General features: G+C 47.5%; 1 protein-coding gene across 1 annotated transcript; it reads right to left on the reverse strand.

Annotated features, from left to right (window-relative positions):
- Window positions 1-1,627: 1,627 nt before the first annotated feature.
- LOC129340961 (zinc finger protein 34-like) lies at window positions 1,628-15,511 on the reverse strand. The gene is made up of 5 exons (XM_054995858.1): window positions 15,427-15,511; window positions 7,709-7,922; window positions 5,103-5,229; window positions 4,334-4,444; window positions 1,628-3,147 (listed from the first exon to the last, which is right to left on the reverse strand). The coding sequence occupies exons 2-5, from the start codon at window positions 7,736-7,738 to the stop codon at window positions 1,628-1,630; spliced, it is 1,788 nt and encodes a 595-aa protein (XP_054851833.1). The 5' UTR covers window positions 7,739-7,922; window positions 15,427-15,511.
- Between the last annotated feature and the right edge of the window lie 617 nt (window positions 15,512-16,128).

Consider the following 16,128-nt stretch of genomic DNA (forward strand, 5'->3'; position numbering starts at 1 on the left):
TTTCTGTTCATTTCAATGGGACTTGTGTAGAAGAACATCCGGGTGGATTGTGACCCATTTTAAGAACTAGGGGAGATGGTGGTTTCATTTGCGTCACTGCTTCCAGAATCAAAATGTCTTTGGCCAGCCCTACCAATACTGCCAAAGAAGGATTCCTCTGTGCCAGCACAGGCGGGGAGGGGGACTGGATGCAGGTGAGTATTCTAACCCCTTTCACAGCTCTCTCCAGTGGCACTTAGTCAGGACAAGACAGTTCAGGTCAATGCACAAGTCTCTGATGTTGCAACACAACTCACCAGCAAACACAACTGATTATGGCTAAATCAGTTCACATCCAGCCCCTGGAGAAACTGAGACTCAGAACGTCTGTAGGCACAGTTCCCTTTGCTGCAGCTACGAAGCAGAGCTGAGCGGGTGTGAAGGAAACCAGTGGCTGCCTCCATGCAAGACGCTCAAGTTGCCCATTAAGCTAGTCAAGGGTGCCCTCTGTAGGTTCAGTTTCACCTTCCTTACAAAGTCGCTTGATCCATGCTTGGTGTTGGAACCAACACTTATCACAAAGGGCAAGTGCATGCAAGCCTGGAGAGTGGGATATGAAAAGGATGGGGCAGGTTGGATGTGCAGGGAGTGTGTGCTTGCAGAACAAAAAAATGGTAATCCCAGAGAGCTGGAAACTAATTGGGAACCTCACTCTTATGGAAGACTCTCCTGGAGCCTTGCATATACAGGAGGAAAGATCAAGGTTAATCTGGTTAGAGGTGAGGATGACTAAAATCCATGGGGGAGGGGGTCACGAACATGATCCTCTGTCTAGGTTTGAGCCCCACAAAGAACCTCCATCCCATCTAAACAGGGCAGAAAACAGGAATTCTATCCCTTCTCCAGATTTCAAAAAACACGGCACTTGACTCCAAATAAGGACTGCCGTACTGGGTTAAGAAACGCTCCTATTTAACCCAGGACCAGGGCTTTTTTTCTGGGAAAAGAGGTGGTGGAACTCAGTGGGTTGCCCTTGGAGAAAATGGTCACATGGCTGGTGGCCCTGCCCCCTGATCTCCAGACAGAGGGGAGTTGAGATTGCCCTCCACACTGCAGCGCAGAGGGCAATCTAAACTCCCCTGTCTGGAGATCAGGGGGTGGGGCCACCAGCCATGTGACCATTTTCAAGAGGTTCTGGAACTCCATTCCACTGCGTTCCAGCTGAAAAAAAGCCCTGCCCAGGACTATGTCTCCAACAGTAGCTAGCCAGATACGTTGGGGGCAAAAACTGGGGCTTCATGGTGTTAATAGCTCCCTGCTGTTTGTCCCCCACCAATGGTATTCAGCAGTAGACTGTCTCCACAATCTATGTGGAATTGAAATCTGAAGAGCTTTCTTTAGCTTCTCACTCCTGCTGCAAATGGGTTAGGAGAGGAGACACCCCTAACAAAGAAGGCCAATCAGTGGAATATGAGTGTTGTTCAGGATCTGCCTGTGGTTTCTTTCCCTCCCAATACTTTTGCTTATATTACCATATAGTATACCTAATGCCTGTAATCTGGCGATCCACCTCAAAAGCTTCAGTAACCTACCCAGGGGCCCAAATCTATCATACTCCTTCCTGGAAGGAGGCAACATATAAATTATCTCATATTTGAGGTTCCCAAATATTGGACTCCCTGGCTGGGCCTTTTCCCGGCTTGGGCTCCGGCAGATTTAGCAAGAAAAGTGCACCAACAGAAACAGTTTTCAGGCTCAGCACGCTCACCGCCTCTTGCTGAACCGGCGTACCCGAGCTTTGCGAGCAGGGGCCCCATTCTGCCGTATTCTCCCCAGTCTCACTCTTCAATGTGTGGATCCGCAGGTGTTTGATAAGGTTGGCACTCTGGCCAAAGGTTCTGTCGCAGTGAGAGCATTTGAAAGGCCCCTCGCTCATGTGGATCCGCCGATGCCTGATCAAGGTAGAGCCCCGGCGGAAGGTTTTATCACAGTGAGGGCACTGGTAGGGCTTCTCCCCATCATGCAGCCGCTGGTGGCGCATGTACTCTTGCCTGCAAGTGAAGGTGGAATCACATGAAGCACACGGGTAGGGCTGTTCCCCGGTGTGGATTCTCTGGTGCCAGATAAATTCTTGCTTGTACCGAAAGCTCTTATCGCAGCCTGGACACTTGTAGATCTTCTCTCCAGCGTGGCTCCTCTGGTGCCAGGTGAACTCCTGCTTGAATCGGAAGCTTTTCTCACACTCGGAGCACTTGTAAGGCCGGTCTCCAACATGGGCCCTCTGGTGCCACATGAACTCCTGCTTGAACCGGAAGCTCTTCTCACACTCAGCACATTTGTAAGGTCGTTCCACAGAGTGGGTTTTCAGGTGCCACGTCAGCTCCTGCTTGAAACGGAAGTTCTTCTCACATGTGCTGCATTTGTGGGGCCACTCTGCTGTGTGGGTCCGCTGGTGCCACATGAGTTCCTGCTTGTGCCGGAAGACCTTTTCGCACTCACTGCACTTGTAGATCTTCTCTCCAGCATGTGCCTTCTGGTGCCACGTGTACTCGTGCATGTACCGGAAGCTCTTGTCACACTTCCCACACTTGTAGGGCCTCTCCTCTTTGGGAACTCTCTGACGGACACTGAACACTGAACAGTGTGTACATGTGCAAGACTGCTTTCTAACGTGGCTTTGCTGGTCTGCAATGGCAGCAGGAGAGCTCTTCACATGGCCACTCTCACACTCAGGGCAAACTTGGGTCACCTCTCCTGTTGGTGCCACAGCGGGGACACTGTGAGCAGAACGGGCAGGGAAGCATTTTTGGCACTGGGTGCAGATCAGCAGCATCTCCTCATGAGTACTGGGCTGAGGAACAGCAATATGCACAGGCCAGAAGGCACCCACAGGGGTACCGGAATGCCCTGCATGAAGCTCGATGGGTGTTGGCTCCTTGCCTGCCACAGTGCAGTTTGCCCAGCGGAGTTCAGTATGCCAGGGAGGCAGTGGAGCCATCCCAGTCAAGGCTGAGTGACTGAGATGGGCTCCTGGCCAGGTGGGCAATTCATAGACCCTTCCATTATTCAGACTCCCCACAGATGCCTCTGGACGCACCAGGTGCCATGGCACTTGCTCGAGATTTTCCTGTCGGCAGCACTCTTTCTTTATCAGTAACTGGTTGCCTGCTGGAACACACAAGATGGAATGCAAACATTATATGACAACAATAGAGAACTAGGTAGATCTCAGCAGAGCATCTGATTACATGCCCATCACTTAGAGAGACTTGTTTGGCTGCCATCCCAAATATGGAGAGGCCCTATTTTTGACAACTATCAGATAGTAAAGGTACCCAGAAGGAGCAGGGCTTTTACCAGGTTGGCACCTTCCCTTTAGGCCCCCAGGTGAGCAATGTCCTTCTGCTGTGGGGAAGTCTTCTGCTAAGGTGAATTTTTAATAGCAAATTTTAATGCTTTTTCCTACTGATGATTTCTCATGGTCTTTTTTATTGTCATTTTTAACTTTTAAGTTATTGCGAGTAATGCTTGAATGGTCAAAGGTGGACAAAATGCAATAATTGCAAAATAAAAGGCGCGAAATAATAATAGCAATGATGATTTTATAATAACTGAAGTGTGAACAAAAACTAACTAGAGGTAGCAGGTAGAAAGCATCAACTTTGATCTTTTTTTTCTTTAATCACCAAACGCCTCCCAAAAAGGTGGGCCTTGCACTTTTTTTTAAAAAAATACAAACATCTAACGGAGGAATATCAGAGAGGCTGTTGTATAAACTTGGAGTTATTACAAACATTTTCTACGCACCCCCAATAAAATACTGTGAATATAGAATGTGGAATATTTCACCATTGCAATTACACACAGCAGATATGGATTCCCTTCTTGGTTCAGATCTGGCTTTCAGTGCTCGAACCATGAACTAAGGGGCAGCTGGGGTGCACTTTCACCCAAAAGATCTGCCGGGTCTTAAAAGCCTGACATTTGCTTCTGCTGCTGCTGCTTGCTTAATACAGTCGTAAGTAAATGTTGGGGGAACATGGAGTTTCACAGGGTAGCTGCTTCGTATGAGTGGCAGCCCAGTTTCCACATGATATTGTGTGTGCATGATATTGTGTGTGCACAAAGTCCTATGAGAGAGATCTTTTGCCTTGGTCATTTAAATCGAGTATTAGATTACTTGTATTCCCATTTTGCACTTATCTCACCTCCCAGAGGATCCCTACACCCCATAACTGCCACCGTCCCCCGAATGTCTGGCTATGGGCTTGGATAACTGCTGATTAAGTTCATTTGTTAAAGCAACCCAATGCAAACCGAACAGTTTAGGCACAATTGCGGCTGTGCTACTTACAAGAGACATCACTTGGAATCTCGCCTGCCCTCCGTTCTTGGGGCCTCTCAACACATGGCTCCTCCCCTTGCTCAATCCGCTGGATGATGTTGGGCTTGGAGGCAGCAAGACCTGATTGCAGAAACAGAGAACAACCTGGCAGTCATTTCCGGACCGATGCAGAGGTCTGAGCAGGAGTCAACTTCCCCCCTTTCTCCTTAAGCCACCCCTCCCACTTCATTCAACCTGTTGATTTTTGCCATTTGGAGACCTGAAAGCGCATGGAACTTCTCCTTGCTTCCAGTTAAAAAACTTTTTTTTTTTGCTTTTTCTCCTGAATTCACTATGCATTTTGGAGTGCTCTTTAGAATAGACCTAGGAAATGTGTGAAACACCACCTGCAAATAATGTCCAGGCCAATGTACTTTGTCATCCCAAGCAAGATATACCATCCTGTGCTGCCACCAGCCAAGTCTAACTCGCTGCAGCAACACAGCATGGACTTGGCTCAGACCTGGATTGCAGCATTTCTGTTTAGGTGGCAACACAGTTAATGGCCAGGACCAGGCGGAGGCCCTGCAGGAGAGCAATGTCCTCTTCCTCGAGCTGCTCCGAGCAGTTTCTTGAGTGGTTTGGCCAGATAAAGGGCACCGCTGGGAACTTCAGTTAGTCTCCTTGAAATTCTTTGGGCTTCCCTAACAAGTTTCAGCTGCATTTTGGACGGAACTGCCCCCCTCCAATTAATTAATTGGGTGAACACAAGTAGTAGAACATCCAACCGAAGAGCTACCTAAAGAAACCAGGGTCTCGTAATTGTCCCTCATGACATCCTTGTAGAGCTCTTTCTGCCAGTCAGCCAGCTCCTCCCATTCCTCCCGGGAAAAGTAGATGGCAACTTCTTCGAAAGTCACGGGGTCCTGAAAAAGCAATGAAACCAAACTTCTTTCAGATGCCAGCCTTCATATTTCCAAGGAAGCTTAAATAAAGGTACCAAAGTTCTTCCTGCTCTGCATAACCTACACAGTCATTTTTATGCACTTATGCACTTTTGCATAAGTTGTTCTTTTGTCTATTTAGATCTTTACACCCCACTTCCCTCCCAAGGGGGGCTTTAAAGCTTCTGAGGCCAGTCCCCCATCCTCTACGTTATCCTCAGAACAATCCTGTGAAGAAAGTTAAGCTGAGAGAGAGAGGGTGACTGGCCCGAGTTCACCCAGCCAGCTTCCAAGCCAGACTGGGGATTCAAACCTGAGACTCCCAGATCGCAGTCTGACATTTTAACCACTGCACCACACCGGCTTTCTTATCACTGGAGGGGCAGTGAGTTATGCAGGGCATTGAAGCTTCACTCTGAACCCTGTCTTTGAGATTTAACCAGGCATTGCCCACACGCTTGCAAACACATCTTCACAACCACAAGGACTAGCAGCTTCCTCTCATTCTTAACTGAATGTCTGACTCACACAGCTGGCCCAGCTCCATTATACTAGCTGCCCTATTCTACTTCTCAGCAAATGCACCCCCACAGCCTGGCTTAGGGGATTTCTCACAACCAGTCCAAAAGAGAAGGCTGCACCATTAATCAGAATGTAGGCAAAAAAGGAATTGGTGCAGTGGGAAAAATGTTTTTGTAGACTTGAGGACCCCCATGCTTCTTCAGGATGATCTGTATAATTTAGAAACATTGCCAGAATGTTGCCACAACAGCTTAGCTTAGCGTAAGGGTCATCAAGTCTAATAAAATATTTTTTCCCATGGCACCAATAGCTTTTCTGCCTCTCTTACAGTACTAGGGAAAGCCCAAGATTGATGCTATGCAATGCCGAAGAATAACAAGCCAGTTCCAGGGGGACGTCTCCTTTAAAGCGCATTGCTGCAAGATTTCTATTTTGGGTATTTTCTGTGGGAAAAAGAGCCAGAGGAGTGGCTTGTGTGCCAAGTATGCAAATCTATTGTAATGGTGGAAGAAACGGAGCATTCAGGGTCTCTGGAAAGTGTGGAAAGAGACATCAGGCAGCTCAAAATTGGATGTCCTGGTGCAGACTTCATCTACTAAGGAACCTTAGCAAATTATTAAGAGCCCCTGCATACCCAAACACAATTGATTCAACATTTCCAGCTCAAAGCCAACAACGCAAGCAAAGCTCCAAAGGGCAAATTTCAGACCAATTGATTCCTGCAGGGTTCGCAGAGGGCAGCCATTCTCTTGCTGTGTTCCACGATTCTGTTGCCACGGTCTCTTCCCCACTTAGGACCAATCCTGATGCTACATTTCCCCTTGGTGTCCCACATGTGTTCAACAGCAGAGAATCACAGCAATGCAAAACTGGGGGTCCTGCGCTGCTATTAACTCTTTCGGGGGGGGGAGGACAAGTGTACATCTTTTTGGTTAAAAAGGCTTGTGGGAAAGGAGTTGGTTTCAATTAGCAAAACTGCACACAGGGATGGAAGGGTTATCTTCTCCCCTTTCCATAAGAGTCCCAGTTTAAATTGGGAGCGCAGCTGTAATTCAGCTTTAAAAGATTGTGGGAAGAACTGATCACAAATTTCCCAGTTTTTCGCCTGTTTTAACCCTGAGAAAATCGGGGTAAAGGCAGAGCACGCCGGGCTATGCAGCTCTGGGACATGTGACTTTGGGCAGGGGCCAGGCGAGCGAGGGGGGGAGATGCTCTGGGCGCCTTTCCTCCCGGCTCTCCCAGTGCAGCCAGGTGTCGCTCTGCAGGGGCCAGGCCGGGTGAGGGGGGGGGAGATGAAGCGATACTCCGTGTAAGCGGGGAAGGGAAAATGCTGCGATGCACCTCGAGAGCTGGAGGAAAGGTGCCCCACACCTGCACTTCCCTCCCTGCTGCTCTGTAAATGCTAAACTTTAAGCTGCAAGGACGCCTACACTTCCTGACAAACCTTGAGGTAAGAGAACACGAGTTGAACCTAGGTTTCTCATCACGTCTGTTTCAGCTCTGAGATTTGGATTGTCCTAACATAATTCAGGACTGAGTCTTGACAGAGCCCCAGCTCAAATTAAACCCAGACTGCTGGAACCTAGTGAGTTCCTCAGGGTAGAACTGGGTCCAGTAGCACCTTAAAGACCAACTAGATTTCCAGGGTATGAGCTTTCGAGAGTCAAAGCTCCAAAGCTCGTATCTTGAAAATCAAGTTGGTCCTTAAGGAGATATTGGACTCAGATCTTGCTCTTCAACTGCAGACAAACAAGGCTACCCACCTGAAACTCTTCAGGGCAGAGCCCCATCTCTTTTGTTTACATTACATTACATTTGCTGACAACAAGCTCTGTATGTTGATGGCACTGTAGAAATTATAAATAAGAAAACAATAGCAATCATAGAGCAACTGTAGATGCCTTTGCAAAAAGGCCCACATAGCACAAGATCTTCCTACCCAAAGGGCAGACGAAGGGGCTCCAGCCATGTCTCTTCTGAACGGACCAACGAAGGCTTGGTTGCTTTGCCAGCCACAAAAATGGGGGTGGCTGGGGGTGGGGTGGGGGGTCAGTGTTGCAGCAGTTTTTCTCTACGCAGTCCCCCTTTGGCAGGCAGCAATTTTCTAGCAGAAGCAGGTGCCAAGAAGACCACTCTGACTGCAGATCTGTCACCTGCCAAGGAGAAAGGGAAAAAAGAGAGAAGAGAGAATGGGGAAGAGTAGAGTTTAGCACCAGGCAAGACTGCCAATTCCAAGTTTCAAAACTAAAAAAGGGACTTTGAATAAATTTGCATGAATGTTATGCAAATCATCCCTCTGCTTCCGGGAAAGGGAAAAAACATAAACTTCATTTGCATCAAGTGGATGCAAATAAGACTCTGCTCCAGTCCGTATTTTCCCCTTCATTTGCATGGAAGTGCTGCTGCAGTGGGGAGACGGTTTCTGGCACAGCCCCATGTGGGGCCTCACTCTTCTCTTCCTCCTGGTGGGATGTCAGGGCCAAGCAGCCAGCCCTGGACCTTGTTTGGAATGCCAAGACAGTTCACACATCCGTGATGTTTGCTCAGCAATAGCATCAGCTGCACATGCAGACAGGCCAGGCCACAAAGGCAGCATTTGCCTCTAGCCTCAAACCCACCCTTTTCCAGTGGACTCCGTGGAGCTGTTCAGCTCCAGTTCATCAAGTGTTAAGAAATCACAAGATGGACGTGCATGCATCAATCAGTCCACAGACCTAGTGTACATGCAGCCACGAGAATGCCCCTAAGTAAATGCAGAATACCTTCCTTTCACCACTGAATAACCCCACCTGGTGGTAGGGTTGCCTGGCAGGAGTCTGGAGGTGATTGCAGACTTCTGGGAAAGGGGAAGGCTGCATGAGTGTGGGTGGGACCAGTCATGTGAGTCTTTCTTCTTCAGCACTCCCCAACAGGGCAGGAGGCATTCGGCTGAGCTGTTCAGCTCCAGTTCATCAAGTGCATCAATCAACCTCCAGGTGGGGCCTGGAGTTCTCCAGACAACGGAAATAAGTTGTCTTGGAGAAAACGGCAGCTGTGGAGGGTGGACTCTATGGAATCACATCCCTGCTATGCATTTTCCCTCCCCCAAACTCCAGCCTCCCCAAGCCAAATCCCTCAAATCTTCCGGGATTTCCCAGTCCAGAATTGGCAACACTAGCTGCGATAGACAAATGCAACCAGACTTGCCCACACGGCTTCAGAATTTACACACATGAGCTTATGCACCCTCTGCAGGCCCCCTGAGAGAGAACCTTTGAGAAGTTGCTCCCACCCAGGACACCCAGGACACATGTGGGCCCCAGAAACCCCTGTGTGGGGTGAAATAAAGTTCATGTGCACATATGAAGGACATACCCTGGACTGGTTTATTAAAATCCGCATCGCATTTTTTAGTGTTCAAAGTGCTCGACATTGCCTCTAGAATCCCCCATATTGCACATGTCTGTGGGGTGGATGAGGCCAAGAAAAAATGACTTGTCTCAGGTCACCTAATACATTTAGCAGCAACAGCTGAACGCCAAACTTCCCAGTCTCTTAGCCACTCCACCACACCATCCTTCCATTCATGTCCCATTCATGTGGGCAGACTTCGGTCTTTCTTTCCATCAGTGTTGTTGCTTGGAGAAAGAAACCTGCATCGCAAGAGGATTCAAGTAAAAGGATACCATAGGATGAGCCACAACCACCCCAAACACATGATCCTCCACAATCACAGTATGATCTGCAAAAACTGACACCAGAATGAATGACTGGCCAATTTGGCACAAACTGCCAAAGGGTGGCCCAGCCACATTTGGAACCAGCCCTTCTGCAAATCTGCTTTCAATGACAAAAGCAGGAAAGCTCATCTTGGTGGTGGTGGTGGGAGGAGAAGCTTTGTGGCTAGGAAAGACAGCTGTGCTGTTGCTTTTTTTCTTTGTAAAACCACGTAAGCTGGCTGGCTGTGCACCAGGAAAGGAGGAATATAAAAGTTCCAAAGAGTTTAAAATCAAAAGGTTCACCAAAACACACATGCACCCAAAACCCGCTAGGGTGGAGAAGAGGACATCCTTTAATACAGAAGGCCCCATGTTCAGTGCTCAGCATTTCCATTTAAAGGGACCTCAGCAGCCAGAAAAGTCCTCCAAAGAAGTCCTTGGGAAACTGCTGCCAATCACAGCACAGAGCCAGGCAGACCCTGGTCATTACAGGGCAGCTTTACATGCTCGAAAAAGCATTTACTGGGGATATAAATGCGCTGGAGCACTCCGTTTTCAAGACTAAATGGTATACAATGCTCAAAAACTCACGTTATCCGTGCCCTCCTAAGCAGAGATCCATCCTTCAACAGACTTGAAATCAACGGGGTTAAAAAGAAGTAACTCTGCTTAGGAGGGCAACTGTTATCAATCTATTTTAGCAAATGCACAGTGCATTAAACAGGACAAATTTGAGGGGGAAATCCTTCAAAGTTTGTTCACACAGACACTCCAGTCCCGCAAATAGTTACTGCTATTTCTACAGTAACAGGATATCAGATCCCATCCATTCAACAATATAAAACTGAAAATATTTGACTTGTGCTGCCTAGGTATTAGTCTTAAAATCATCTTTATTTCTGAAATTAGGCTATGTTGGCACTTCATCCTCCTGACAACCACCCCAGACCAGAGAAACTGTTCCTGTCGCTGTTAAAGAAACAGGTACTGACTGACTTCAGCATCAGGATGGATCAGTCTAAACCCTGCTCTATTGCGGTTGTTCAGAGGAAAGCCACGGCCTCTGGAAATGCAGGTGCTATTTATCCATCCTGGTTATTAGCTATTGACAGATGTATCCTCCTCGATAAACCTGCACAATACCATTTAAAAACTACTGAAACTAGTGGGCATCACTACTTCTTGTGGCCATGATTTCCGACAGTGGATCACGTGTGTTTTTTGGAGGGGGATCCTTTCTATCCTCAATTGCTAACCTACAGCCAAACAATTTCAATGGGCAATGCTTCTTTTCTATGAGTAGCAGATACCAAGACAGCCGACTGACAAGTGGGGGCAGAAGGCCTGGCTAGCTCTTTGTCCTTTAAAAAACTCTTGATCTGAAGAAATCAGTATGTGACCTTCTTTACTGTTTGGAAAGAAGCACCATCTACTGCCTTCTACTGCCTGCAGATCAAACTCAGCTACAAGGACTGGTCAGTAAGCCTAGCAGTTGCATTTGGGAGCACAACTGTTTTCTACTGTCCTTTCCCAGTATGGAGGACAGGAAAATAGTTTTTCTTTTTAAAAAGGGAATGTCCTTTTTTGTCTTTGGGGGAAAAAAACTTAGCTTTGGAAAAACCATTCAAGCAGCCGTACCTTCCAAAGCCAGGCCCTGGTGTCCAGCTCATGCATGCAAATTTTATGCAAACAGCATGAGCAATGTGCAGATTAAGCATGCAAATGAGTCACAGCCCTTGGGCTTCCCAATACGTTTCCATGGTGGCCCTCTGTGCTGAGCGCACTGGTTGCTGATGCAGCATGTGACATGGTAGGGCTCCAGAAAGGGCACCATTCAGATGGTGGTCAGGTGGATGCTGCTTGGACAGAAGCAGGTGCCAAAACTGGAACTGTGCTGCCGCTGCTTCCTTCCTGCTTCCCTTCCCTTGCAGGGAACATTCAAAAAATACAAACACCTGTTTGAATTGGTACAGTCCTCATTCTGGGTAATGGGGCTCTTGGTTTCCTGTGAGTGTGCCAGCAAAGGATATGCATGACACAAGCAGAGCCCACATATGGGTGGGTTGGTGAGAGTAGCATCTCAGAGTAAAAATTCTGGGACAGCCACCTTTGTAGCTCGGTTGTAGAAAGAAGCTGATAATCCTGTCTTCCTGTCACCTCAGTCTGGGCTGTACCGATGAAGATAGAACGTGGAGTCTGTTCTGCCTTACAAATATTCTCTTCACAGAGAAAGCTAGCATGTCAGGGATCTTTTTGTTAGTGCAACATTTCATTGTGAGCCCTTTCCACCTGCAGCCTAAAGGGATGCATCCCCAGGGACAGTTTAAGCACCTGTGTGCAAAGTAGATCTGGATTAACTCCATACAAGGCCACTGTTGTTATGATGCATTACCATCAAGAGAATAGATGGCATCCAGCTGCAAAGTTAGGCACAAATTGCTTCCCACAGTGGCACAGAGAGAGATCTGAAGGGGAGGCAGAGGCAGTGTTTACAACACTGCAGCCCTTCCATGATGACTGGCCAGGAACTGCCCGATTCCATTGCCTTCCAATCAGGGCTTTTTTCCTGGGAAAAGAGGTGGTGGAACTCAGTGGGTTGCCCTTGGAGAAAATGGTCACATGGCTGGTGGCCCTGCCCCCTGATCTCCAGATCAGTGGCGCGGAGGGCAATCTCAACTCCCCTCTGTCTGGAGATCAGGGGGCGGGGCCACCAGCCATGTGACCATTTTCAAGAGGTGCCGGAACTCCGTTCCACCGCATTCCTGCTGAAAAAAAGCCCTGCTTCCAGTCACCTTCTAAGGGAGCCCTCTGTTTAATTGCCAGTGTGAAAGTGACATCCAGCCCTGAAACTGATTCTTCCCCTTGTAGGTGCATATTACCCTTCTCTCATTTATAACCTTCTTGCTCCAAACACACAATGACAGCAACATGGAAGGCTCGCAGCACACACAGGGGCCCCAGCTGGCCATTCTAGAACCACGGCTTCAGCCATTTCCATTTGTACTAGACAGTCCCAGACAGAACTGGAACCAGACCTATTTGAAAACCTGCTGGCCAGGTTCTCTCCCATCCCCATCTCAGCCTCCTTTCCCCATCAATTTTAAACATGCACACTTTTAAATGAGATGCTGATCAGGCATCTGATGAAGAGAACTTGATTCTCGAAAGCTTATGCTATAATAAAATTGGTTAGTCTTAAAGGTGCTACTGGACTCTTTTTGATTTTGTATGCAAATGGACACTGCCTGGCTGCTCTCTCTCGCTCTCTCTTTCTCTGGACAAAATGGCAATCCTGAGTCTTAGAGACAATAAGCCATTTTTAAAGCATGCATACATTTAAATGAATTAACATATGCAAATGAAGGATGGCTGGGATTTTTCTCCTCCTGTTCATGGTGAGGTGGCAGAGCTAGCTAGAAGCATTTAGAATATCAATACAGCAACACATTCAGCACGTACAAACCATCCTAAGGGGACAAAAAACTATAGTTCCCATGATTAACCAGTTTAAAATCATGGTGTGAGTAAAACCTTTGTGGAAAAGCTGAAAGCTTTGCTTCAGTGTATATATTCCGCTTCAGTGTATATATTCTGACATCAGTCCCAATCACATTTATTTAAGGAATAAAAGAAGAACAGGGAACAAGAAAATTGTTTCCAAATCACAGGCATAATCTCAGAGGGTTAGAGGTTTTATCCTAGCATGCACTTTCATGGGCTAGAGTTCATAGATATTCATGCTGGAATAAAATCTTGTTAGTCTTTAAGGTGTCACTACAGAGTCTTGGCTGTCCCTATACCCCGTAAGGTAGGCAGACCTACATGATGGAGTATGAGGTTGACCACAGCCTTTCTTAAGGCTACCCCACAGTGCATTCCTAAGAATAGTTGCATCTTTCTACATCCATAAAAGACAGGGTGGTTAGAAGAATGTAATTCTGCTTAGGACTGTGCCACTTGTGGCAAAATTTGAACTGGGATCTGGCAGCACACATTCTCAGCTGATATATTACCCAAACCATACGGCTATTTGTCAAAGATGTCTCTGTGAAATCCACTGATAAGCCAGCATTTGAACCCAGAGCTGAGCACAACATTCTGGGGTGTGCTAGTTTTCATAGTAGGAATATTTAACATTAATGCAAATGTACTTAATAACAAACCCTTGCTTACATTCTGAAAATCTTGTTGTTTTCTAAGGTGCCACTGGACTCAAATCCTGCTGTTCTACTGCAGACCAACATGACTACTTACCTGAAACTATCCTTCAATTCTACCTTAAGACATGTCAGGGAGATTTTCTTCTGGATGTGTAATGCACCATCATCCTAACTGTGCTTGCTCAAGATTAAATCTCCCAAGTAAATACGTGCACTTAGATCTAATTCTTTAAGGATAAGACACATTAGTTTACCGATCATTTTATAGAGCCCTCCTTGAATCATTCCCATCTTTAGCAAGGGGCTGCAGCTCAGTTTTGCATGCAAAAAGTCCCAGGTTCAATCTCTGGCATTTCTAGTTTAAAAAGGGATGTAAACTATCTCCTCCCGTGACCCTGGAAAGCTGCTGTGAGCCAGAGTATATGATACTGACCTCATGGGTTCCTGTCCCTTTCACATCTGCCAAAGTAATACTTAGTCAATTTGCTACTTTTTCTGGTCCCAGAGATTAAACTGGATCTGAAGATTGCTGCAAATGGGAGAGGGCACTGGAGGTGGTACCTTGTGGGTGCCGTTAAGAGTGTCAGGATGAAGACAGATCTATGGCTCAGAAGCTACAAGCTTCAAGGAAGTTCTCTTGCTTAAGTCTCATTGAAGTGAATGGGAGGAACTCAAGAGCATAGTTCACATTAATTTTATAATGATTTTTTGTTAATCAGTGTTCCAAACCTGTAGGATGAAAAAGGTCTGCTAGCAAAATCCACCAAGAAAGTTTGTTGAAATTAAGGTAAGCTGTGCAAGAGAGCAGTAGCACCATCCCAATGAGCAAAGTGCAGAAGCACTTTTGGCAATGAGAAAAGGCTTTTCAATTTAGAAAGCTAGAAGGAGACTTCTAAAGAACAGAACAGAATCCAGAGATTCGAACATCCCCTATGATAGTGGAACTCAGGCTCACCCTAAGCCCAAGTGAATGGTTGGGTGGGTTAAAGGATCCTTCTCGACAACACTTACAGTCATTGTAGGGCCCGCGAATGTACTGATGGCCATTTGTTTGATGTCTTTAAAAGGGGATTAGGCAAATTCATAGAGAGGCCTGTCAAAGGCTGTTGACTAAATGGATCCCCCATGTTCAGAAGCAGTGTACCCCTGAGTTTCTGTTCCTTTGGACCTTTAATGTAATCCAGCATAGCTCTTCCAGAGCTGTGAAAAAAAGTTTTTAAACTTTGCTACAAAAAGCCCACTTCAAGTATCAGCACTGCACTGCAATAACACTTCATTTTTATTTTGCAGATTATTTTTATCCCACCCTTCCTCCAAGGAGACCAGAGAAGCATTCACATAGCCCCCTCCTCCAATTTTATCTTCAGGATCATCTTGAGAGACAGGCCCCAGAAACGGTGACACTAGCCATGCAAAAAGTTTCAGAGCTGAATGGGGATTTGGATCCAGGTCTTCTCGTTCCTAATCCAACAGGCCAGCGACTCCACCCCACCAGAAAACTGAAGCCTACACCTTGTTAAAGCAGCTATCAACCAGCCCTGCCTTCCCCCATCAGTGTTATATTGGCATTTGTTTACTTACTTGTTGGAGAAGGAGATGAAATACTGCCCTAAATTTTGCACCAAAAAGGACTTTAAAAATAGTTAAAAGAAGCCAGGCAGGAATTAAAAACCCTCACTCATTTTAAACCAAGCCTCGATTTCTTGGGGAGATTAGCAAGACACAGCCCGGCCCCGAAAGTCAGCCAGAGCAAAAACGCCCCTGTGGAAGGCTGGGCTGTCAACGGACCCTGTACTTACCCACAAGTACTCCCATTGCGCGAGAGGGCGCGCAACAGCCCCTTGCAAGGATCAGGACCGTCGTGGGCTCGCAATCTTCAAAGCAGCCGCCTCTTCTCGCCTCTTTCGGTTTGTCCGGGAAGCGGCGACCGGGGGGAGCAGCTGAACTGGCGGCACTCGGGGCGGCGGGATTCGGCTCTCAGAGCTCTCGAAAGGGTATCCGTTTTAAAGCCCGACAAAAGCGAGGACTGGACAGCTCCTTCCCGCGGCTCCGTCCTCCCGACAGCGCAGTTCAGAGTGAAAAGGCAACGGGGCCCTTCCCCAAACTCCGAGGATTAACGCTTTCGGCTCCGGCCGCTGCAGCCGGAGAGGAACAACTCGGAGATGCGCACACCGCCGCCCGGCGGCTGGCTCCTGTCTTCCCGGACTCGCTTTTCCGCTCCAGCCGCAAAAAGCCGGCGCTGATCCGGGCGCAAACAAGAGGGCGGAATTACCCCTGGCGCTACCGCTGTGTGGATTGGACGATCCGCTGTAGGTGCTGCCTGAGCCCTTGCTTGTGCGTAATGGTTTTACTCCCAGGCAAGTGCGTTCTTAAGAAGTGCTCGCTTCTGATTCCGTTCTCAGCTACGAAGCAACCGAATATTCACTGGGATGCCAAGCTCACTGTAGCCAGTGATGCTTACTCCCAAGTAAATGCAGATCTGCAACAGTTACAAGCTTAGT

This window comes from Eublepharis macularius, chromosome 13, assembly GCF_028583425.1.
Source record: "Eublepharis macularius isolate TG4126 chromosome 13, MPM_Emac_v1.0, whole genome shotgun sequence".
Taxonomy (NCBI): Eukaryota; Metazoa; Chordata; class Lepidosauria; order Squamata; family Eublepharidae; genus Eublepharis; species Eublepharis macularius.

Excerpts from the sequence above, each read along its gene's own strand:
- LOC129340961 (XM_054995858.1), bottom strand. The coding sequence starts at position 7,738 with ATGGCTGGAGCCCCTTCGTCTGCCCTTTGG. Across the intron at positions 4,445-5,102 it reads CGAGACCCTGGTTTCTTTAG|GTCTTGCTGCCTCCAAGCCC; the intron begins GTAGCTCTTCGG and ends TTCTGCAATCAG. Across the intron at positions 3,148-4,333 it reads GATTCCAAGTGATGTCTCTT|CAGGCAACCAGTTACTGATA; the intron begins GTAAGTAGCACA and ends TGTGTGTTCCAG.